Raw genomic sequence first — 26,442 nt, forward strand, 5'->3', positions numbered from 1 at the left:
TACCAATTGGAGCTACGAGTCTCGGAACGGGATTTTGTTAGTACCATTAGCTTTGAAATATGGAAATTGGTCTAGGAGAGTCGTCGGAATCAGATTTGGGGTTGATATGTGAATTTGAGGTCCTAAGTTGGAAAGTTTAGTTTCAAATGAGATAAATTTGACTTTAGTCAACAAATTGAGTTCAGTGACTCGGATTAGATTTCTGATGGTTCCAATGGTTTCGGGGTTAAATCTAATGCTAAAAATAGCTTGTTTGTAATTTTTAGAGGTTCCAAGGGTATTATTGGTATTTCAAGTGCCAAAACTAATTTAGTTGCGACTTATCACATTTTGGATCAAGGAGACCTCAAATTCAAATTTTGATAGTTCCATTGAGTCTAGAATGTCAAATTTAGTAGGAGTGCATATAAGTTTTGAGTATACGGGATTCCGAACGAATTCCGAGGGTCCGATCGGAGAATTTGAGTTTGGGATTTTGCTCGTTTCTAGTGCAGTCACCTTTGTTCATTGCGATCGCGACCTTAGGACAAGCAATCGCGATGAGTCAGGATAGGGGTCTTCGCAATCGTGAGGAGTGGTTACGACTAGGATGGTCTTTTCATCATGTGTCCTTCGCGATCGCCAACATTAGTGGATCGCGATTGCAATGCATAGTTCCACCTAAATAGTGTTCAACTTTGGGAGAAACCCCATTTTAACCATTTTTGAGTTTCTTGAGCTTTTTGGGGAAATTTTGGAGAGAGTTCTTTGAGTAGTTTCGTTGGGTAAGTAATATTTCACTAAAGTTTTTCATATTCCATCATTTATATCATGATTTCAACTCCTAAACTTTAGTTTCAAACCCCAAATTTCTTTTTTTGTTCCCTAATCTGAACCTAAGGAAAATGGTGATTTCAAACTCATTTTGAACTATATTTTTTTAAGTTTTTTAACCATGAGTTTCTTATTACTAGTAGAACATGATTTTGCAATAAAATTCCATATTTAACCCTTTTTGAAAATGATTATTTTTTAGACTATTTTACCCCAGTTCTGAACCTATCAATATGGTTGTCATTGGACTCCTTATGAAATGTATGTTTCATTCTTAATAGAGGGTTGTTATTTTGGGCATTGAATTCAAAGGTTGTTCGTCCGGTAGAACGTTCAAGTGCGGTTTCAGCAATTGAGGTAGGTTTGGCTATTTGTCTTTGGCCTGAGTTAGGGTGATTAGTCAATTTATATGTTGTAGACTTTGGGATAGAGTGGTAGTGTATTTTGGGACTATTAATTTATATTGTGATGCTTGTATAGGGGCTTATATATGATGTGTAGCCCGTGTAGGTGGCTTATTTGATATCTTATCTTTGTTGAGAATGTTTAATCCATGACTTAACAGAGTTAAAGATATGAAATGGTTAATTGACTTGAAATACTTGTGTGAGGGGTTGAGTTGGAGGTTTTGAGCATGCCTAATATTACAATATTGTCGAAAAAGGGTGAACACTTAATTTATATTGGGATATAGTGGTAGTGTAGTTTGGGACTATTAATTTATATTGTGATGCTTGTATAGGGGCTTATATATGATGTGTAGCCCGTGTAGGGGGCTTATTTAATATCTTATCTTTGTTGAGAATGTTTAATCCATGACTTAACTGAGTTAAAGATGTGAAATGGTTAATTGACTTGAAATACTTGCATGAGGGGTTGAGTTGGGGGTTTTGAGCATGCCTAATATTACAATATTTTCAAAAAAGGGTGAACACTTAAATTGAGGTAATTCTTTCTCATTAGTATCTATTGAGGGTGAATATCATGTTTAGGTTAAGTTTTGAGAACAGAAGAGCTTTAAGAGATTTGTTAAGTTGGCACCTCACAGATTAGATGGTACATGGTAGAAGGCCTATGACTTTCTGACTGAGTGCCAAGACAGGTTGTTCAACCTGTGTATTCTTGAGGCACATAGAGTTGCTTACAAGTCATATCAATTTACAAGGGTGGCCAAGGAGCAGTGGAGATTTGTAATTGCTCGTAGGCCTGCTGGTTCCCCTATGATAAGTTGGGATCGGTTTTTAGAGGTGTTTCTTGAGAGGTTTGTGCCTTATAGCCTCCATGATCAGCTCAAAGACGAGTTTGACATATTGAAATAAGGCTTTCTATCCGTTTTTGAGTACGAGGTTTGCTTTGATGAGTTATCTCGTTATGCTATGTCTAGTATCCCTACTGAGTTTGAATGGATTTACAAGCTGGTGAAGGGATTCACTGGTTATCTTCAGGAGGCTACAACTTCTCTTGTGCTATTTGGTAGTACCTGTCAGAGTGTTATTGACCATGCTAGGATGATAGAGAGCATTCGGCATGCTAGATAGGGCAGGGCTAAGAGGTTCCATTGGCAGGGTCAGTTTAGTGGTCATTCCTCCAGGGGCAGAGAGTATTTGGGTTAAGGTACCCATGCTTATCAGGGCAGACCAGTCCAAGTAGTTGTTTAGGGCTCAGATTGTAAAAGTGGATCAAGATCGGGTCAGACTGGTTATAGTGGTTCTTTGGACTTTGAAAGATGTATTGACACTTCTGATTATCCTCTACGTTGTTCAGGACCTCAAGGCTACTTTCTGTGTGATGAGTTTAGTCAGAAGGCCCAAGATTTCCCCAGATGTGCTTCTTCTACTTGATAGACCGGTATACCGACTGTTCATTTTACTCCCTTTCCAGCCATTTGAGGTACTGCACAGGGTACTAGAAGTGGCACCAAGGGTGCTAAGGGTTGAGCTAGAGGTGGCGCTCGTGGTGGTTCGAAGTTTAGAGGTGACCATCAGCGATACTATGTTATACTAGATAGATCAAAGGCGGAGGCCTCTCATGCAGTTATTACAGGCATTCTTCCGGTTTGCCAGCATTTTGCTTTGGTATTATTTGATCCAAGGTCTACCTATTCTTATGTTTTGACCTATTTTGATGTGGGTAGTGATTATTTATGTGAGCCTCTTACTATGCCTATTACTGTTTCTACCTTGGTAGGTGAGTCCTTAGTGGTGAATCGAGTATATTGGGGGTGTTTGGTGGTATTTTTGGGTAGAAAGACCCGTGTAGATATGATTTTATTAGACATGCTTGATTTTGATATGATATTGGGTATAAGCTGGTTATCTCTTTATCATGTTATATTAGATTGTTATGCAAAGATCATGACCTTAGCTTATCCCGATTTGCCTAGTTTGGTGTAGAAGGGTAATCCGAGTTTGTATCCTAAGGGGGTGATATCTTATATTCATTATTGTCATCTAATGGATAAGGTTTGTTTGTCTTATTTGGATCATATATGTGGTCTCACTATGGAGTCATATCCTTTAGAGATCTTTTTCAAACTCTTTCTGAAAAAGTCTGTAGGCCCCTACTTTAGTTTTCGAATTCTATGAAAGGGTCTCAAGAGCTAGGATGCACTATGAGGGTGGTGAGAGAATTTATGGATGTGTTTCCTAAAGACTTGTCGGGTATTCCTCATAACCATGATATTGATTTTGTGATTGATTTGGAGCTTGAGACGAAGACCATCTCTATTTCTCCTTATCGGATGGATCCGGTGGCGTTGAAGGAATTGAAAGAACAATTGGAAGTTTTATTGAAGAAAGGATTTATTCATCCTAGTATATCGCCATGGGGTGCAAAGGTCTTATTTGTGAAAAACAAGGATGGTACTATAAGGACCTATATTGACTATCGACAGTTGAACAAAGTCACCATCAAGAACAAATATCCTTTTCCTTGCATTGATGATTTGTTTGACCAGCTTCAAGGTGCATCGGTGTTCTATAAAATTGATTTGAGGTAGGGTTACCATCAGTTGAGAGTTCGGGAATTTGATATCCCAAAGACTGCATTCAGGACTCATTATGGGCATTATGAGTTTGTGGTTATGTCATTCGAGTTGACTAATGCCCCGACTGCTTTTATGGAATTGATGAACCAAGTATTCCAGCCTTACTGAACTCATTTATGATTGTGCTTATTGATGACATCTTGGTTTATTCCAAGAATGAGGTGGACCATGTTAGTGACTTGAGGACAGTCCTTCAGAGATTAAAAGAGGAGAAATTATATGCAAAATTCTCCAAATGTGAGTTTTGGTTCGAGTCTGTGGCATTCTTAGGTCATGTGATAACCAAGGATGGTATTATGGTCGATCCGATAAAGGTTGCAGCGGTTCGTGATTGGGTGAGGCCTACTTCAATTATTGAGATTCAGAGTTTTATTAGGTAGGCAGGCTATTATCGTCAGTTTATTTAGGGATTCTCTTCTATTGCAGCCCCATTGACTAGGCTAACTTAAAAGACCATGGCATTTCAGTGGACTGATGAGTGCGAGGTAAGCTTTCAAAAGCTCAAGGAGTTATTGACTTTAGCACCTTTTTTTGCCTTACTAGAGAAGGGTGTGACCTTTATTGTGTTTTGTGATGCTTCAGGAGTAGGTTTGGGTGGTGTATTGATGCAAAAGGTTACAGTTATAGCTTATGCCTCTCGACAGTTCAAGGTACATGAGAAGAACTATCCTACCCATGACTTAGAGTTGGTGGTGCTTGTGTTTTTTCTGAAGCTGTGGAGGCACTATCTCTATGGTGTGCATTATGAGGTCTTTACTAACCACCATAGCCTTAAGTATATCTTTTCTTAGCTGAATCTAAACATGAGGCAGCGTAGGTGGTTGCAGTTATTGAAAGACTATGACATCACCATTCTTTATCATTTGTACAAAGCTAATATGGTAGTGGATTCCCTAAGTCGCAAAGCATCTAGTTGGGTAGTTTGTCCTTCTTTAAGGCAGATGAGAGGCATTTATCTTTGGAAGTTCAGTCATTGGCTAGGCAGTTTGTCTGAATTGATATTTCTATACATCATAACATTTTGGCCTTTGTGGAGACTAGATCTACTTTAATGGACCAAATTCGCACACACCAGTTTGAGGATGACAAGTTGAGGGCCATTTGAGATAAAGTGTTGAGAGGTAAAGATAAATCAGGCTCTATTGATTTGAATGGGGTGTTGAGGATTAATGGTCATAGTTGTGTGCCTAAGGTTGGTGATTGGGTACGTATGATATTGGAGGAGGCTCATTGTTCCAAGTATTCTATTCACCTGGGAGAAAAAAAGAAGTTTCATGACTTGAAACAACACTGTTAGTGGTATGGCATAAAGAGGGACATTATTGATTTTATGGATGTGTCTAAATTGCCAACAAGTGAATGATGAACTTAAAAACTATGTGGTCCTATGCAAAGGATGCCCATTCCCAAGTGGAAGTGGGAGCGTCTGACTATGGATTTTGTGTCTAGATTACCTATGGCACTGGGTAAGTATGACTCTGTTTGGGTGATTATGGATCGATTAACCAAATCAGCCTATTTCCTCTCGGTGAAGACTAGATACAATGCAGAGCACTTAGCTAGGATCTACATTTGTGAGATTTTTAGGTTGCATAGGTTGCCTATTTCTATTGTGATGGATCGGGGTTCAATGTTCACCTCTCATTTTTGGGAGGCATTGCAGCGTGGTTTGGGTACGCGGCTATACATGAGTTCAACATTTCATCCCCAGACTGATGGCCAATCCGAATGAATAATTCAGGTGTTGGAGGATATGCTTAGAGCCTATATGTTTTATTTTGGTGACCAATAGGGCCAATACTTGACCTTAGCGGACTTTGCCTATAATAATAGTTATCACTTTAGCATTCAGATGGCACCATTTAAGGTATTGTTTGGTCATAGGCGTCGATCACCCATTGGGTGGTTTGATTTTGTTGCAATTGATGCATTGGATACTGACTTACTTAGAGATGCTATGGAGCAGGTACGCTTGATTCAGGGTTGACTATTGATAGCCTAGAGTCGTCAGAAGAGTTATGCTAATAGGAGGGTTCCTCCCTTAGAGTTAATGGTGGATGATTGTGTGTAGCTTAAAATATCGCCCATGAAGGGTGTGATGAGGTTCAGGAAGAAGGGAAAGCTTAGCCCGAGGTTTGTCGGCCTATTCGAGATTTTGAGGAGAGTGGGTGGGGTGGGTTATGAGTTGGACTTACCCTCTAAATTATCAGTTGTCCATCCGATGTTTCATGTCTCTATGCTTTGCAAGTATATACCAGATGAGTCCCATCTGATTTCTTATGATGTGGTAGAGTTGGGTCCTGATTTGACTTATGAGGAGGAGTTGGTAGCTATCCTAGACTGGCAGCTTCGAAGGCTCATGAACAAGGAGATCGCTTTAGTCAAGGTGCAATGGTGGCATCGGCCTATTGAGGAGGCGACTTGGGAGTTAGAGTCTAATATGCGTGCCCGATACCCTCAGCTTTTTGAGATTCCAGGTAATTTTCTCATTCTTATGTTCGAGGACGAAGATCATTTTAGTTGTGGATGTTGTAATGACCTTGAGGATCATTTTTGGAATTTTTTGTGAAATTAACATTTTACCTCTCTCGTTAGTTCCCCATGAGTGTTATTTGATTAGTTTGTATGGTTGAATTTGTTAAAGTCTTAATAGTTTGTGAATTGGGCAAGTTCTTGAGTTTTATAGAGTTAAGATGCTAAAAAGGTGGTTTTTGACACCAATCAGAGCTACGGGATTATGTTAGTTCCATCAGTTTTGGAATGTGGAAATTGGTCTAGGGGACTCGTCAGAATTAGATTTGGGGTTGATATGTGTATTTGAGGTCCTAAGTTGAAAAGTTTTGTTTCAAATGAGCTAAGTGTGACTTTGATCAACAAATAGAGTTCGGAGACTAGAATTAAATTTCTAATGATTCCATTCAAGGGGTGATTCTAACGCTAAAAATGACTTTGTTGTAATTTTTAGAGGTTCCAAGGGTATTTTGGGTATTTCAAGTGCTGAAACTAGTTTAGTTGCGACTTATCAGATTTTGGGTAAAAGAGACCTCAGATTCGAATTCTGATAATTCCATTGAGTCTAGAACATCAATTTAGTAGGAGTGCATATAATTTTTGTGTATACGGGATTTCGAATGAAACTCGAGGGTTCGATCGGAGAATTTGAGTTTGGGATTTTACTGGTTTCTAGTGTAGTCACTTTTGTTCATCGCGATCATGACCTTAGGCCACATGATGGCGATGAGTCAGGATAGGGGTCTTCTTGACCGCGAGGGGTGGTTTGCGATCACGATGGTCTTTTCACCTCTTGTCCTTCGCGATCGCCGACATTAGTGGATTGCGATCGCGATGCTTAGTTCTACCTAAACAGTGTTCAACTTCAGGAAAAGTCCTATTTTCACCAATTTGAGTTTCTTAAGTTTCTTGGGGCGATTTTGGAGAAAGTTCTTTGAGTATTTTCGTGGGGTAAGTAATATTTCACTAAAATCTTTCATATTCCATCATTTATATCATGATTTCAACTCCTAATCTTTAGTTTCAAACCCCAAATTTCTTATTTTCTTCCCTAATCTGAACCTAAGGAGAATGGTGATTTCTAACTTGTTTTGATCTCTATTTTTATGGAATTTTTAATCATGATTTTCTTATTACTAGTAGAACGTGATTTTGCAATAAAATTTAAGATTTCACCCTTTTCGAAAATGATCATTTTTTAAACTATTTTACCCCAATTTTGAAACCTATCAATATGAGTGTCATTGGACTCCTTATGACACATATGTCTCATTCTTGATAGTGGGTTGTCATTTTGGGTGTTGAATTAAAAGGTTGTTCGTCCGATGGAGAGTTCGAGTGCGGTTTTGATAATTAAGGTAGGTTTGGCTATCTTTCTTGGGGTTGAGTTGGGGTGATTAGTCAATTTTTATGTTGTAGACTTTGAGATAGGGTTGTAGTGTAGTTTGGGACTATTAATTTATATTATGATGTCTGTGTGGGGGCTTATATATGTTGTGTAGCCCATGCGAGGGTCTTATTTGATATCTTATTTGTGCTGAGAATGTGTAATCCATGACTTAACTGAGTTAAAGATGTGAAATGATTATTTTACTTGAAATGCCCGCATGAGGGGTTAAGTTGGGGGTTTTGAGTATGCCTGAGTATTACAACATTGTCGAAAAATGGTGAACACTTAAATTGAGGTAATTCTTTGTCATTACTATCTATTGAGGGTGAATATCATGTTTAAGTTAAGTTTTGAGAACTTTGAACATTGTACTACATGTTGAATGGAATATTACCTTCATGCCTTATATGTGGTGAATGCATTCATCCTCATTCATATTACCACTGATCATCTGAAAGTTGAGAACTGTGGAAATTCTTTTTGAGGAAGAAAATGTGACACCTTTCATACATCCTTGACCAAGAGTAGGAGGCAAGCGGATGAGATATTAGTATCATGAGTCCTTGGCCACAAGATGGGTGGTGTGGTAGTTGATACATTGAGATTGTGCTGACGTATTTTGTTTGCGACACCTCAATGGGTCCTGCTTGGTAGCACAGCTAGGCAGATGTATACGATAGGTTGTGCGACAACCTTGATTCCACAGTACCATCATATCTTTGTATATCATAATGCATTGCATTGCATTGATACCTGTGATACTTAATTTATCTGTTTAACTGTGATATTGAACTGTATTTATGTGTTTACTTTTATCTCATCGTTCTATATAAATTGGCGGCAGCGTAGCCAGAGTGAGATTTTTCTGCGTGCAGGTGGAAGCGTTCCTTAGTTTGTTTCATATTTTTTGATTAATTCCTTATACTCAGTCGGTTAAACCTACCGAGTACATATAGATTGTACTCACCCCTACTTCTATGTATCTTTTGATGCCTATATTAGCAAGGGTTTTTATCGCGGTAGTTGATTCTAGCGGATACATCATCATCGGATCAGTGGTGAGATCTTGGTATTCGGATCGCCGCTAGTGTCAAGCCCTGGGAGGGTACCCTAGATATGGCCGGCACTCGAAGACCATTGCTGGTCCCCAAGTGAACCACTTGATCCAATCACACATCCATTCATATCAATCAATCAGCGGAAAGTTTAAAATAAAGAAATAATTTAGTGGACAACTCAAATCATCAATCTAACTCAAATAATAAAGGTCATGGGCCAACAAATCGAACTCCAATCTATGTCGCTAAATAGTTTGACAAAAATAATTAAGAAAATAAAATACTCAATCGACCCATCACTATCTAATCTATGAAGCATCTATCACTACTACCTAATTGGTGCCAATGACAGGTTCATGGCTACCTCAAATCGGAATGAAAAGACTAACTTGACGCAAGAATAACTTAAGTGGTATCCTCCGAATGTAGGGGATGACTCACTAATAAGCTGAGTGTGAACAGATCCTCAACGGTGTGCCTATTGATTATCTCTTAAACCTATCTCTACATCATGAAACGATGCAGATCCAAATGGACTTTAGTATGTGGAATGTACGAGTATGTAATATGGCAGAATGAAACAATACCGGTTCAAATATCTCAAGTCATAAAGATAAGAGATACTCAATCAAGGTGTCATAAATCTAAAGTAGGGATACGGTTTAGACAGAGACTACTTATATACAATCCAATCCAATCACATACAATCCAATTCAATTTAATCACATACAATCCGATCCAATCCAATCATGTACAATCCAATCCGATCCAATCGCATACAATCCGATCCAATCCAATCATGTACAATCCAATTCAATCCATTAATTTACAATTCAATCGCATACTATTCAATCCAGTCCAATCATATTCAATCTAATCCAATTCAATCATATCCAATCGTTTACAATCCAATCACATACCATCCAATCCAATCCAATCATATACAATCAACTCAACAATAAAGTTAAAGGACTCAATTCAATAGATATACAAATTAGAATTTAGCAATAATTTACAAATGAACTCAATCAAATACAATCTCAATCAAACCAATCATATCAAGCATAATCCACTCAATTGGGAGTTTCTCTAACCGACAACTATCACCATATGAGCAAGCGATAGTACAATAGGCCGACGTTGTTGCTTCGTCCATTCATACCTTTCCAGGGTAAGAACGAATTAACAATCATGGATCCATAACCAATCAAGTCCTATCATGTCAGGACAGTAAATTAGGAAATATTTGACTTTAACGGTCCAATCCTCTCCTACGTTTGGCGGCGTAGTTTATGAGATTCGAGTATGGACTATACTCTTACCCAATTCGGTGTTCGATACTCCTCCCAAGACTCAATATGCTCATATCTATCAAGTGAGTAAAATACTCAAAATACTCATTTAGTCTCTTAGGACTTATTTTGAAATCAACTCATTTAGTCTCATTGGGCTCTTTTCAAAACTCATTCAATCTGGTCTCGTTGGACCTTCATTCACAATCAACTCATCTCAATCATCAAACTCTTCTTTTGAATTTGATACCATCTCAACTCAATGAATGCAGAAAATATTAGATGCGTTTAAAACATAATTTTAACTCCTCAAACTCAAAATAGATATTTTAATGTAAAAATACTCAACTCGTTTATACTCAAAATATTCATGTTCAAAAATGATAATTTAGAGACTTCTCAAACTCAACTCATACTTAAACTCTTTTTAAATCAAAGATGAAATAATCATTCTTTAAACTCAAAATAGTGTATAAATAGTTTATGCAAAAATGTTCACAAATCATTTATTTAAAATTCCTTCTCAAATAATAATTTATACTCATATGACTCCAATCAAATCAAATTATGCAAATCACATATCATGTAGTCACATTAGACTCTAATCCATTTCACCTCAAACATCGTCATCAACATACCTCTTCATCAATCATTCTACATATGTTAAATAACCATCATTAACATGATCATCAAACATCATCATTCACATCATTATCAAACATCTTGCTCCAAAATTCTTATTTAATTATATATTCCATTTATAGAAACAAAAATGACATTCTAGCTCTACCAATGTTTCATTTCTTTTTATGCCATTCACATTCATAACTATCCCAATTCATTCTTTTCATTCCAATCAATACATATACACACAAAAACCATCAATCTCAACCTCGAGACAATTATGAAAAAAAGAAGTCTCATCTTGAGTTCATGTGAATAAATACATGAATCCATACTCCCAACAAAACTCAACTCAAGAACACCATTAATACATATGGATTTAAAGATAAAAATTCATTGTTGTCAATATGTAATTACGATTTGTGAAATAAATATGAAAGATAATTATTCAAGAATTTAAGTTATGAAAATCATCAATCAATTACTAGTATATAAAAATATTCTAGAGTTTAGAAAAATTTCAAGAAAACCTTCATAGAAGGTTCAAGTCTTTCACCATATTCATCCAACACATCTATGGGGCATATGGAAGAACTCAATCCATATTTTAGGTTAGCCTTACATACCTTAGAGTAGATTTTGAAGAAACCTTGTTGTTAGGTCTTCAATGGGAAGCTTGAATTCTAGAATTATTTAGGGAAAATCTTGTTGGAGATGATTTGAGAGATAAGAGGGTGAAGGTCAGGGTTCTTTGGAGGGGTAAAAGACTGAAAATATCATCCCAAAACGTGACCAAGTTGTGTATATATGTTTAGGAAAAATGTCCAAATTGCCCTTCATCAAAAATCTGGAAAAATGGGCTAAAACCCTGCTGGCGCTATAGTGGCACGCCGCGCCACTGCAGTGCCAAGCTTGAAATTTTTGAAATCTGGAAAATGAGCTTAAAAACTTGCAAGTGCAATAGTGGCGCGTCGCGCCAAGGTCCAAACTACTGAGGCTCGTTTCGGGCGCTATAGTGGCGCTGGGCGCCACTGGAGCACCAGCCCTAAAATTCCTGCAGTGATAGTCTGTAGTAAAATGGTCATAACTTTCGACTCCAAACTCCAAAAAATGCAATATTAGTGGCGTTGGAAAGAAGACTCAAATACCTTTAATTTTATAGGTAATGGGACACATAACTCTTAGTATACCGAAAGCTATGGTCATTTGAAGTTGACCCTTATACAAACTCATTCGAAAACTTAATCGATAGAAACTCCTTAGACTTGGTTTGATGTTAGAGATCCCTTATGATCCTAAAACACATATAATACACTTCAAATATTTAGTAATTGATCCTAACTCATTTATGAAACTATAAGTCATCGAGTTCGATCCTACACGCACAAGAAGAACGGCTCGGGTTTTGGCGGAAAAACATTCAGGGTGTTACAGCTAGTCCATCTTTTATTTATTGTTTTTTCTATATTCGGTGACTTATACTATGTATTCAGACCCATATTTGTATTTAGATTCTCTTAAACTTATGATACCAGGTTTTGGGATAATTTCGTTGTTGTCCTTTTATTGCGTTTGTTTGTGGCTTCACTTGCCTTTGGGAATCTCGTATGGTTTTACTTTTTGGCTTACACATTGGAATGGAGTTTGGGAAGTGCGACATCGTGTTCTCGGTTTTTGGGTCGTGACATAACGCTCCCTAAGCATGGCGGCGTGGAACTAGAAATTTGATTTCCTGACGAGTCTAATGCACCAAAATTCTTTAAATTTTCAATCTCCTTGGATGGTTTTTGGAATATGACCAGTCAACTCATTGATATACAGATTCATACTTGCCACACCAGTAAGAAACAATGCGTTCGTGAACCAGCTATTTGCCGCTGTCAGCTTGACTAGAAATGCTTGAAATTCTTGTGGAAGCCGTCTCTTCGGATGAGTTTATTGTTGTTTATCATTTTCTTGTACAGAGAATTCTTCACAGTAAACTCCCCACAAATGAATTCTTTAAAATGTTTTATTGTTGTTTATATATAATCGATCTGCTTCATTGCATGAGTTGGTGGACACAGAGTTAAGAACAGAGTGTTACTTTCCATTTTTTAAGTTATGGGACTTGGTGTTCAATTTCTTGATTTCTGCCGGTTAAAACATGCATGGAAAGGCATGGATAGATATGTTAATTGAGTTTGTACAAGCTTATACTACTTCAATGTGTGTTATGGAAAGCGACCAATACATTTAAAACTAAACGCTGATGGTTCGTTTTTACCAAAGAAATGCAAGAGCTAGGCAGTTTTATACTCTGGAACAATAATAGATTTAAGAAGTGTGTAATGATGGAGACTGACCCGCGTTTTGCGGGTTAATTTCCCAAATTTGTCGCACATACACATACACTTGATCCGTCATCTTAATCACAAGAGAATGTTTTTCCATGGAGTTAGTTTATTTTTGCATCTATCAATGACCCTAAGCCAGATGTTCAAGCCCCAAATAGACAATTCATCTACTTTACAGCCCAGAATATTATATTTTCCAATTCATCTACAGAATCATCAACATTGATACTAAAGAAAGAAGTGCAATGAAATTGATCTGCTAATTTCTCTTTCTTTATAAACTAAACCACAGATGGCGCAATATGTATTTCATGAATTTGATTGGAGGTCTTAGTCAGAGCCAAAAAATGCAAAACAGAAAATGTATATATGTAATAGATCATACTTATTCTGAACACTCTAATTAACTCTATATGCTGAATTCCCAAGGCTCTTCGGTCTAAGCTTATACTTTCCATTTGAGCATGAAATTTGTCACTTGGTCAATTAGAGACGTAGATTTCAACCAGGAATACCAAATGGAGGTCATTCCCTCCTCAGATGTCCCAGTACAACTGATGACTTCTTCTAATTTACGATACCTGTGGGAAAACTCGGTATTGAATGGACATTCTTTACCACATTTTTGCTTCTGTGTACACCCTTTAAGTCCAGACAGCACCTGTATTTAAACAAAAATAAAAGGCATAGAAAAATCAATGATGCTTATCAGACAAGCAAATCAACATAAAGCAACAAAATTTTCTTATTCTTTTACATCATTAGTGCCTAAAAGTTAAGCTCTAGCGTCTTAGTGTCTACAAGTACAAGAGACGTTTTTTGAAACGATTTCCAGGTAAAGCAAGAAATTACCTGGAGTGCTTTGCTATGTGTACATGGAAGTATGGACATCATCTTGGGATAATTGAACATTAATGTTCCAATGATCGATTCAACACGCGGTATGGGTGCAATGAATATCTCGACATCATGACTTGGGGGAATAACAATTTCTGTTGAATTTTCATAAATAAGGACGTGTTTGGTCTGCAAGAATTTTTTCAATGGCATAGCTTAAACCAAATTCAACAAATTATGCATAAATCAATGAGATAAGCACAAAAAGAATGGAAAGCACTTTGATATACCTTGCGGCAAAATATTACTAACATCAAACCTTTAGAATAGTTGAACTTTCGGACAAAGTGATGAAGGTTTGTGTACCAACTGCTGTCCACATCTCCAAATTTTGATCTTACTGTGCTAGGTGAGAAGAAATTGAGTCGGGCTGTCTCCAAGGAAGAAGGATCCATAGATGAGAAGGGCATTTTATCACCATTAAAATCGAATTTCAATAACTTTGGAGCTTGAATCGTGACTTTTTCCAGATTCTTCCTCTGTGATAAGATGAATTTCAATAAATTTGGAGCTTCAATCGTGACTTCTTCCAGACTCTGCAACCCGGCTAAGGTGAAATTCATGAGTTTTTCACTCTGAATCTCTATATATTTCAGTTTATAGCATCTTGCTAGATTCAATTCTGAAATGTTTGGGAACTTATAGGATACATCTCGAAACTGTTGGTCCGTGATGCTGGCACCAGTGAGTGCGAGTGTTTGTAAAGTATTGTAACCATCCAAAATAGAAATTTCGCAAGGATGATCAGTACATTCTGTATATCTAAAGTATTGAAGATTTGGGGCCTGGACTATCACACTATCGAGTTTGCACAATTCAACAATCAAATTCTCCAGATGTACCAGGCCAAAAACTTGCAATTTGTTTATTCCCTGGCAAGCGAGTAGGTTTAGAGTCCTAATGAACGGGGATCTATTGATAACTCTTTGCAATTGAGCATCTGAAATATGGACATGGTGCAAATAAAGATCCTCAAGACAACAGAATCTTATGTGAGTGGCGTTAATATCAAATTCAAACTTGCACCTGCTTAACCACAATTTTGTGAGCTTTTTAGCAGCATAAATAACATCAGGTAAGCTATATGAACGTAAAAAGAAAGGGTAAATCCCCAGCACTGTGACATTAAGTTTAATCGCCATGTCAATCCAAGTATCCAAGTGAGAATCCAATTTTGGATCACGATATGTAAGGATGAATTGTTCAAGATGTAAGTTTTGTTCCACATGGGATCGCAGGGATTGATCAATCAACTTGACATAGTTTTCAAGGGTCATATGTCTATTGGTAATGTTGTTTAGTAATTGATTGAATATGAGATTAGGTCTTGAAGTCCAACAATAGTACCATCTCTTAGACAAGATACAAGTTCTCGCCGCCTCTTTCACGTCGAGGTTAGTGCGGCATAAGATGTGATGAATGATATGCACAGGCAATTCCGATATTCTATCCTCTCTACAAACTCGTTTTGCCTCTCTCTCAAGCATATTGATACCTTTTGATTTTCTTGGTGAAGTCAGTCGTATTAAAACAAGGTTTTTTATTCGGCTTAGAAGTTCAAATATAGTCTTTTAATTTTTAATTACTTTTAACTTTTAATAGTTAAATAATAAAATAGGAAATATAGTATTATAAGGTAACTTGAACCCTAATAGATCTATTTGTAAAGTATCTTTTTCTATTTGAGATTTAGAGGACACATTTTCATATTCTTTTGAATTAGTACTACAAGTTGTATTCTTGAAAGTCAGGTCAATAGTCCTTTCGGAATCCCTATTTTTTATTCCATTTTCATTGCATCAGAGTCTTCAACTTAAAGTTTGAATCGGTGATAGTAGGCTTCATTTAAAAGTGGAAACATGATGGAAAATATTTTAATCACAAATTTCTACTATAGAAAATAGCTAGCAACACATTTATTTATAAGTTTGATGGATTGATCGGATATTTTTGTCTTTTTCCACTTTTATTTCTAAAATATGTGATTCATCCATGTAAACTTACTTGAATTTGAATTCATATTTTGGGAATAGAGCATAGTCCATGTATTATGTATGGTATTATTTAGTACTATGTTTGATAGAAATTTTGGGTCTATGCATATTTGGTATTATAGGGTGTATAACTAATACCTTTCATTTGGTGGTATTAGTAATACATAGGATTTAATACCATGGGATTATGTAATGATAAAAATACCTCTCAAATACTTTTAATTATTTTATTTATTTTCTTGGTTTTTGTAATGTATCATTTAAGAGAAATTACTTTTTGTGTGAAACAACCATTTTGCCCTTCGCCTTAGCGTTTTCATGCTTAATATGTGTTGTGGGAGTGGTTAGTCTGGTCTCTGATGTGATCTGGTGAGATTTTGAGCATTTTAAATTGAGTTATATTGAAATAGTTGACTTTGGTCAACATCACGAGATCCAAGCATTGGATGGTAATTTTGTTAGTTCCATTTCGTCTGGAACGTCGACTTTGGTATAGTAAGGTGGTTGGTTAGAGACCCGACACCTTAGGTTGTATTTGGACTGTTTCGGCGAGAAGTTTAGCTTTTAGCCATAAAAGAGGTCAGCGAGGGTATTTCTGTCATAACGATTTTTTTAGAAAATCTGACGATTCCATTGAGTCTAACATGTCGTATTCAGTGGGATAACATATCCAGTTTAATTATTTTTATCGGATCCCGAACAAATTACGAGCTTCCGATCCGAATTTGAGTACACTACTAAAAAACTATCAAAAAATGACACGAAAAAGCGACACAGTCACTTCCATCGCTTTTTGCCTCGATGCTTTTCAAAAAGCGATGGACTGCATCGCAATTAACGACGCGGTCCGTCGCTTGTTTTTATTTTTTTTAAAAAAAAAAAATCAGAAAAGCGACGGACTGCGTCTCTTTGTTCTTGAGCATGAAGAACATAGTGATGCAGTTCGTCGCTATTTTCTATTTTATAATTTTCAGAAAAGCGACGGACAGTGTTGCTATGTCCGTCGCTTTGTTCTTCATTGTTCTTTACTACGAAGAACAAAGCAACGGACATGGCGACCCTGTCCGTCGCTTTTTCTGAAATTTTATTTTAAAAAATGCAGGAAAAGCGACGAGAAAAAGGCTTCTCCGTCGCTTTTCCTGCATTTTTTTACGGCAGAAACCTGTAATTTCTGTTGCCACCTTCACTATATTTTTATTTCAATTCTAATCAATATATATCCCAACAATACAATCAACAAAAAACACTACACATATAATATAACATCCACAACTTAATAAAACATTTTAAAATGTAAAATTAGTTGTTAGACTTATAAAATTGTTTCAAAGTTAGTCAAGTATCCCAAACTTTACAAAAATATTCGAAAACTAAGGGAGTAATGTAGCCAAGGAGTGGGGGCTATGTATTCTTATATACTAGCTATAAGCTATCATCTTACCACTCTTCATCCTCGCTTGTTTCATTTTCACCAATATTCTCCCATTCCCCCTTCTCAGTTGTTTCATTTTCATCGCCCTCATTCTTTCTCCTCGAATGATTCATCTCATTCTTCATCCTTGTTTATTTCTTCCTCGACTTCTGCCATTATCTCATCATCAGAAACTTCTTCTAATATGTGTTGAGGATGTTCTAGTGTGGTTTCCAATTCAACATCAACTTGTTGTTGAACAAGTGCGATATCATTTTGGTACGTCACATCTAACACATTTTCAATTTCAATTCTTCCCATAGGCTTTGTCTTTATTACAATCCACCAATCAACCTTGTCTCTACGCAACGGATATGGAGTGTAATAGACTTGCTTTGAATTTTGTGCAATGATAAAAGGATCATAACTTCTGTATTGTCTAGTGTGCTTAACTTCAGTTGTATTATGTTGTTTTCCACCCTTGTGCCTCTATGTGATAGATCAAACTACTTACACCGAAATAATACAATCTTCTTTTTTGTCCAGCCTGAATACCTTACTTCAATAATCTCACGAATAACACCAAAATACTCAATAGTTTGGCTAGTACCATCAGCATCACGTTGTATATAGACACTGCTATTATTAGTTTTCTTACACCTAGAAACTTGTTCAGTTTGAAACTTAAAATCATTCACACAATACTTATTCATTATTTGAATTTGAGATTCAAGTCCAAGTGCAATTTCTCTTACTAATTGAAAATGTTCGACATTTGAATATTCATCGTAAACCTGCATATTGTTATTCAAAATAATACAATTTAGTATAAATGAAATATATTATTATACTTATTGATTCAATGTAAACTTGCACACTTATATATTCTTTTAGCCATTTAGAAAATCTCGTATATATGGCTTCATTATCCTATGTGTTTAAGAACAAGCTGATAATTGTACATTCAAATTTTTCGTTAGTTAATAAATATTTATAGTATGTAATTTTATAACATACTTTATCACTTATTCGAGATATGGTTGAATCTGTGGACAATTAAGCAAAATATGTGTCACATCTGATTGTATTTCCATACTAGTGAAGCCTTGCTTTCCACGCTTTTTAGATCCCCGATAATTTTTGTTAAAAATTGATATTGAGGGAAACAAAGGATTAGTATCACCTTCATCATTGCGATTGGGACTATTTCTCCTACATTGCACTTCATTCCCAAAGTAGTAAGAATAAAAATCACTAGTTTCTCTCGTAATATGACCTTGAACAACTGATCCTTCGATCTTTCCCCTTTGCCTAATTGTTTGTTTGCATCTGCCAATTTTTTTGTCACTCCCCGAGAGGGTACCCTAGATGTGACCGGCACTCGAGGACCATTGCTGGTCCCCAAGCGAACCACTTAGTCCATTCACACATCCATTCAATATCAATCAACCAGCAGAAAGTTTAAAATAAAGAAATAATTTGGCGGGCAATCCAAATCAACGATCTAACTCAAGAAAGAAAGGCCATGGGCCAACAAATCAAACTTCAATCTTTGTCATTAAAATAGTTTGACAAGAATAATTCAAGGAAAGAAAATACTCAACCGACCCATCACTATCTAGTCTATGAAGTCTCTATCACTACTATCTAATTGGTGCCAATGACATGTTCATGGCTACCTCAAATCAAAATAAAAAGGGATAACTCGACGCAAGAATAACATAAGCGGTGTCCTCCGAATGTTGGGGAGGACTTACCAATACGCTGAGTGTGTATAGATCCTCAATGAAGCTCCTATTGACGATCTCTTAAACCTGTCTCTGCATCATGAAATGATGCAGGTCCAAATGGACGTCAGTACATGGAATGTACGAGTATGTAATATGGCAGAATGAAACATACCTCAAGGAAGAATAACGTTGGTTCAAACATCTTAATTCAGAAAGATAAGAGAGACTCAATCAAAGTGTCATAAGTCTAAAGTAAGGATACAGTTTTAGACAAAGGACGATCATATATCATACAACCCATTCCAATCATGTATAATACAGTTCAATCAAATCATTTACAATTCAATCCTATCCCCATCACATACCGCTCTATTCAACCCAATCTAATCGTACACTATCCGATCACATATCATTTAATCCAATCCACCATATATCACCTATTCCAATCCAATCATACACCATCCAATCATATATCATCCAATCCAATTCAATCATATACAATCAAATCAACAAACAACTCAACAATCAAATCAAAGGACTCAACTCAATAAATATGCAAATTAGAACTTAGTAATATTATACAATCCAACTCAATCATCAAACAATCTCAATCAAACCAATCATATCATGCACAATCCACTCAATTTGGGAGTTTCTCTAACAGACAACAATCCCACCACCTATATATAGGTGATGCACAATGAGTCACGTCGTTTCCATGTTCGTTCATACTTGCCAGGGTATGAACGACTCAACCAATCATGGATCCATCAATCAATCAAGTCTTATTATTTCAGGACAATGAAAATAGGGAAACATCTGACACGGTACAATCCCTTCCTACGTTGGCGGCGTAGTTTATGGGATTCGAGTATGGACTATACTCTTACCCAATTCGGTGCTCAAAACTCCTCCCAAGACTCAATACGCACATAGCTATCAAGTGAGTAAAATATTCAAAATACTCATTTAATCTCTTAGGACTTAATTTCAAATCAACTCATTTAGTCTCACTAGACTCTTTTCAAAACTCAATCAGTCTGGTCTCATTGGACCCTCTTTCAAATTGACTCATCTCAATCATCAAACTCTTCTCTTCAAATTTTATATAATCTCAACTCAATGGATGTAGAAAATATTATGCATTTAAAATATAATTCCAACTCCTCAACTCAAACTCAAAATAGATATTTTAATGTAAAAATACTCAACTCATTTATACTCAAAATATTCATGTTCAAAAACGATAATTTAGAGGCTCCTCAAACTCAACTCATACTTAAACTCCTTTTTCAATCAAAGATAAAAATAATCATTCTTTAAACTCAAAATAGTGTATAAATAGTTTATGCAAAAAGGTTCACAAATTATTTATTTAAAACTCCTTCTCAAAGATCGTTTATTTACAAAATGCTCATAAGACTCTAATCAAATCAAATTATGTAAATCACATATCACATAATCACATTAGACTCCAATCCATTTTACCTCAAACATCATCAACATCATCATTCACATCACTATCAAGCATCATCATCCACATCATTATCAAATATTATCATCACATCATTATCAAATATTATCATCACATCATTATTAAATATCATCATCACATCATCGTCAAACATCTACTCCACAATCATTATTTTTAATCCTATGCTCAATTTATAGAAACAAAAGGACATTCTAGCTCCACCAATGTTTCATTTCTTTTTATGTCGTTCACATTCTTAACTATCCAATTCATTCTTTTCGTTCCAATCAATACATATATACACAAAACCATCCATTTCAACCTCAAGATAAATTATAACCAAAAGGAAATCTCATCTTGGGTTCATGCGAATGAATACATGAATCCATACTCTCAACAAAGTCAACTCAAGAACATCATTAACACATTTTAGTAATATTATATAGTTTAGGAAATTTCAAGAAAAATCTTCATAAAAGGTTCAAATCTTTCACAACTTCTATCCAACACATCTATGGGCATATGGAAGAACTTAATACATATTCTAGGTTATCCTTACATACTTTAGAGTAGATTTTGAAGAAACCTTGTTGTTGGGTCTTCAATGGGAAGCTTGAATCCTTGAGCTTTTGAGGGCAAATCTTGTTGGAGATGTTTGGAAGAGAAGAGGGATGGATGTTAGGGTTTTTGGGAGGTGAGGAGGCTGAAAATATCATCCAAAAACATTCCAAGTTGGGTATATATAATTAGGGAAAAAGTCCAAGTTTCCCCTCTTCAAAATCTGAAAAACTGGGCGAAAACTCTTGTTGGCGCTATAGTGGCGCGTCGTGCCACTGCAGCGCCAAGCCAAAATAGGCTTAAAACCTGCACATCTGATAGTGGCGCGTAGCGCTAAGGACCAAACAATTATGGTTGTTTTATGGTGCTATAGTGGCGCATATCACCCTTACAGCACCAAGCCTAAGTTTTTTGGGTTCTGGAAAATAGGCTTAAAAACCCTACGACCCTAATAGTGGCATGCCGTGCTAGGGACCAAACTATTGAGTCTTGTTCCTGGCGTGATAGTGGCGCGTCGTGCCACTGTGGCGCCAAGCGCAGGCTTCCTGCAGTCACAACCCAGGCCTGAAATTCTTGCAGTACTAGTCCGTATTAGGATAGTCATAACTTTTGACTCCGAACTCGAAAAATTACAATCTTGGAGGCGTTGGAAAGAAGACTCGAAGACCTTTAATTTAATAGGTCATGGGCCACCCAGATCGTTATATTTCAAAATATATGGTCATTAGAAGTCGACCCCTTATACGAACTCATTCGAAAACTTAATCGATTGGGATTCTTTGGACTCGACTTGGTGTTAGAGATCCCTTATGACCCCTAAAAACATCTTACATACTTCAATTACTTAGGAATTAATCCTAACTCATGTGTAAAATTACAAGTCCTCCGGTCTGAGTCTACACACACATGGAGAAATGTTCTAGTCTTTGCGAAAAATTTTCCGGGGTGTTACATTTTTGTATGTATATAATTGCTATAGTTAGCTAATAATTATAGTATATATAAGAAAAAATAATTTAATAAATATAAAGAATAAAATTACCTCTCAAATGGATACATCCATTTTGTTTGAACTGGACCTCCGAGGCGGGCCTCTTGTACAAGGTAAATTGGAAGATGCTCCATCACATGAAAGAAACCACATGGAAAGATCTTCTCCAACTGAGTAGTAATAATAGGAATATTTTTCTCCATCCTATCTAAACTACTATGTAACAACTTTTCTAAACATAGATATTTAAAGAAAAGACTGATCTCCGTGATTGGTTTCCATATCCTGTCAGGTAAATGACTAAAAGTGATAGAAATTAAAGTTTCTATGAATACATGACAATCATGCATATCAACTTTCCTTCATTCATAGCTGTCCGCTTTTCTAAATTCGAAGCATAGCCCTCCGACATTCTCAAATGTTTAACCCACGCACAAATTTCATGTTTCTCATCCAATGTGAATGAAAAACTGGCTTTGGGATTAACTATTTTACCATTTTGTAATTTTTGCAGCCATAACTCCTTTCTCCTACAACATTCCTTTATGTATATTCTAGTTTTGCATTGTCTTTTATTTTCCTCTTAACATCCATCACTGTGTTAAACAAATTATCAAAAATAATTATCAAAAACAAAGCATATTTTGGGAATCCCCTCATACATTTGGCGACGTAGTTTATTGGTTCGACTATGGACTATACTCTTACCCAATTCGGTGCTCGATAATCCTCCCAAGACTCAATATGCTCATATCTATCAAGTGAGTAAAATACTCAAAATACTCATTTAGTCTCATTAGACTCCTTCAAATTAACTCATTTAGTCTCATTGGACTCTTTTCAAAACTCAAATCAAATCTGGCCTCATTGGACCTTCTTTCAAATTGACTCATCTCAAATAATCAAACTCTTCTCTTTAAAATTGATACAATCTCAACTCAGTTATACTCAAAATACCCGTGTTCAAAAATGAGAATTTAAGAGACTCTTTCAAACTCAATTTATGCTTAAACTCTTTCTAAATCAAAAATGAAAATAATCACTCTTTAAACTCAAAATAGTGTATAAATAGTTTATGCAAAAATGTTCGCAAATCATTTATTTTTAAAGTATTCGTAAGACTCCAATCAAATCAAATTATGCAAATCACATAATCACATTAGACTCCAATCCACTTCATCACACAAATCCTCATCAACATAACCTCTTCATTCACATCATCATCAAATATCATCATTCACATCATCATCATACATCATCATAACATCATCATCAATTATCATCATTCACATCATCATTAAATATCTTGCTCCAAAATCCCTATTTAATTCTATATTCCATCTATAGAAACAAAAGTGACATTCTAGCTCTACCAATGTTTCATTTCTTTTTATGCCATTCACATTCATAACTATCCCAATTCTCATATAACTCAAAATCAATTTCATCAAACTCATATAAAAGAATACCTCATTTCACTTTGGAAATAATATTGTTTTTATTATACATAAAAACCATCAATCTCATCCTCAAGATAAATTATGATCAAAAAGAAATCTCATCTTGGGTTCATATGAATGAATACATGAATCCATACTCTCAACAAAGTCAAGTCAAGAATATCATTAACACATTTTAGTAATATTCTATAGTTTAGGAAATTTCAAGAAAACCCTTCATAGAAGGTTCAAATCTTTCACAACTTCTATCCAACGCATCTATGGGCATATGGAAGAACTCAATCCATATTTTAGGTTAGCCTTACATACATTAGAGTAGATTTTGAAGAAACCTTATTGTTGGGTCTTCAATGGGAAGCTTGAATCCTTGAATTTTTTAGGGCAAGTCTTGTTGGAGATGATTTGAGAGAAGAAGGTGAAGGTTAGGGTTTCTTTAGAGGTGAGGAGGCTAAAAAATGAGCCTAAAACGTCCTATGTTAGTGTATATATGTTTAGAGAAAATGTCCAAGTTGCCCCTCTTCAAAATCTAAAAAACTAGGCGAAAAGTCTTGCTAGCGCTATAGTGGTGTGTCGCGCCACTGCAGCGCCAAGCCAAAATAGGCTTAAAATCCTGCACATCTAATAGTGGCGCATCGCGCCAAGGACCAAACTACTGAGGCTGTTTTCTGGCGCTATAGTGGCGTCGGGCGCCACTGGAGCGCCAAGCCTAAATTCCTACAGTGGTCGCCCAAGGCTGAAATTTCTGTAGTACTAGTCCGTAGTAAAATGGTCATAACTTTCTGCTCTGAACTTTACAAATTGTAATCTTAGTGGAGTTGGAAAGAATACTCAAAGTCCTTTAATTCGGTAGGTCATGGTCCACCCAGTTCATTATATTCAAGGAGATATGGTCATTAGAAGTTGACTCTTATACGAACTCATTCGGAAACTTAGTCGAGACTAATTCCTTGGACTCGACTATGTGTTAGAGATGTCCTATGACCCTAAAACACATCTAATACTCTTAAAATACTTAAGAATTAATCCTAAATCATATATAAAATTACAAGTACTTCGGTTTGAGTCTACACATAGGTAAAGAAATGTTTGAGTCTTTGCAAAAACAAAAACTAGGGTGTTACATTATCTCTCCCTTGGGATCATTCGTCCTCGAATGAAGATCAAGAAAATCTTGAATCGAGGAATGAATAACAATAGAGACTCATTTAAATCAACCAATCGAGCAATTTAGACAATCAACTATCCCCACTCAAGAATAAACAAATCAATTTAAGTCAAGAGTTGGGACATTTCCTTCGTCATTCTCATCATTAGGCACGAATAGAACATCGAAACTCTATCAATCGAATCATTCAAACATCTATATCATCAACCGTCGAACTCCAATTCATGAGTGACATTCCTAATCCTCTCCATAATTTTTTAAGACCAATATATCGGTGCCCAAGCTTCCGTTTCTTTCCAAGCCTCATAACACCCTTCACGTACATCCAATCATTCCCCCAAAAGTCATTAATAACCTTCTACCATCACTCTCATAGTTACTACCACACATTCAAGCCTATCACTCTAACCACGTCAACCACACCTAAGAATTTCCAGGCTTACCTTAACATTTCTACCTCTATTATTGTATGAGCTCTTACCCAGAGACATACTAACATACTCCTACCTATCTATTGCACATCACAAGGTCTCATCTAGCTCATCTTCCACACATCTATCCTCAACTAGACAAGTACAACACAACTATCATAATCAAGAAACACTCACTCTTCCCCATCTACTCTCACTCAACTCAGTCTACTATCATCCTAGTCAACCCATCACATTCGAAAGCCCAAGACTTAATTTGGTTCATTAACTTGTCATCTCCCCCTTAGCTCAAAGGCATCAACTAAATGATACTAACTAGTCACCCAAAGCAATTCATAAAATTGAAGCCTCATTCAAATCTATACTATCTCATATACACCTCTTAAGCCTCTTCTTACCAAGTCACTTAGCCTCAATTCACTTTTTACATCTAAGGGTCGCATACCCCTCCATTCATAATACACACTCCTCGCAAGTTAATATCTTAATCTCTCGTATACATCATGTCAAGCCTACTAAATAAAATCTTAAAATTAGCACTATCACCATCATTCATTACATCTCACTACTCACCTCATATATAATTCACTCTAGTTACAGGCCTCAATCAACCACCATTCTCACTATTTCAGTTCTACTCCTCCTACTCCCTCTTTCTAACTCTACAATCATTCTACCAACCATAGCTCACCATGCCTCCAATCACATTCCATTGGATGGCGACACTAATCATTTAAAGACATAACTTCCCTCTCAAAGATAACATTTGAATTAAGATTCAGAGATGAGATTCTAGGATACATCTCGCTCTGGCTCAATGCACGATCCATATGAATGAGAGTACATTCTTCCAAATCAATAGAGTTAAACAGATTAATCGGATCCTCTCAATCTTTATGCAGTCTCTTCACTTCCTCAAGACTTTATCTTAACCCATCAACAAGAATCTCAAATTTACCATTCCAACCACCTTGAGTATGAGGGGTAGGCGAATGGATATGAGCAACACACGAATTAGAAGGGAACTTTTATAGAGTTAAACTCTATCGCACGAACTCAGAATATGAAAGAAGAGAAACAATTCTTAATGTCCTATAGCCTCTTGATTATAAGTGTGGTGCACAACATACCCATAAGCAAGACTCTACTAGACACGGATTTATAGACTCCCTAGGACTCTTGAACTCTGTGCTCTAATACCATGTTTGTCACGCTCCAAGAGGGTACCCTAGATGTGACCGGCACTCAGAAATCATTTCTC

General features: G+C 36.3%; 1 protein-coding gene across 1 annotated transcript; it reads right to left on the minus strand.

Moving 5' to 3' along the window:
- Nucleotides 1–13,255: 13,255 nt before the first annotated feature.
- Nucleotides 13,256–15,244, minus strand: LOC129894108 (uncharacterized). Its single transcript, XM_055969633.1, has 4 exons — nt 14,458–15,244; nt 14,198–14,394; nt 13,923–14,096; nt 13,256–13,731 (listed from the first exon to the last, which is right to left on the minus strand). The coding sequence occupies exons 1-4, from the start codon at nt 15,242–15,244 to the stop codon at nt 13,516–13,518; spliced, it is 1,374 nt and encodes a 457-aa protein (XP_055825608.1). The 3' UTR covers nt 13,256–13,515.
- Nucleotides 15,245–26,442: the final 11,198 nt, after the last annotated feature.

This window comes from Solanum dulcamara, chromosome 1 (assembly GCF_947179165.1).
Source record: "Solanum dulcamara chromosome 1, daSolDulc1.2, whole genome shotgun sequence".
NCBI classification, from domain to species: Eukaryota; Viridiplantae; Streptophyta; class Magnoliopsida; order Solanales; family Solanaceae; genus Solanum; species Solanum dulcamara.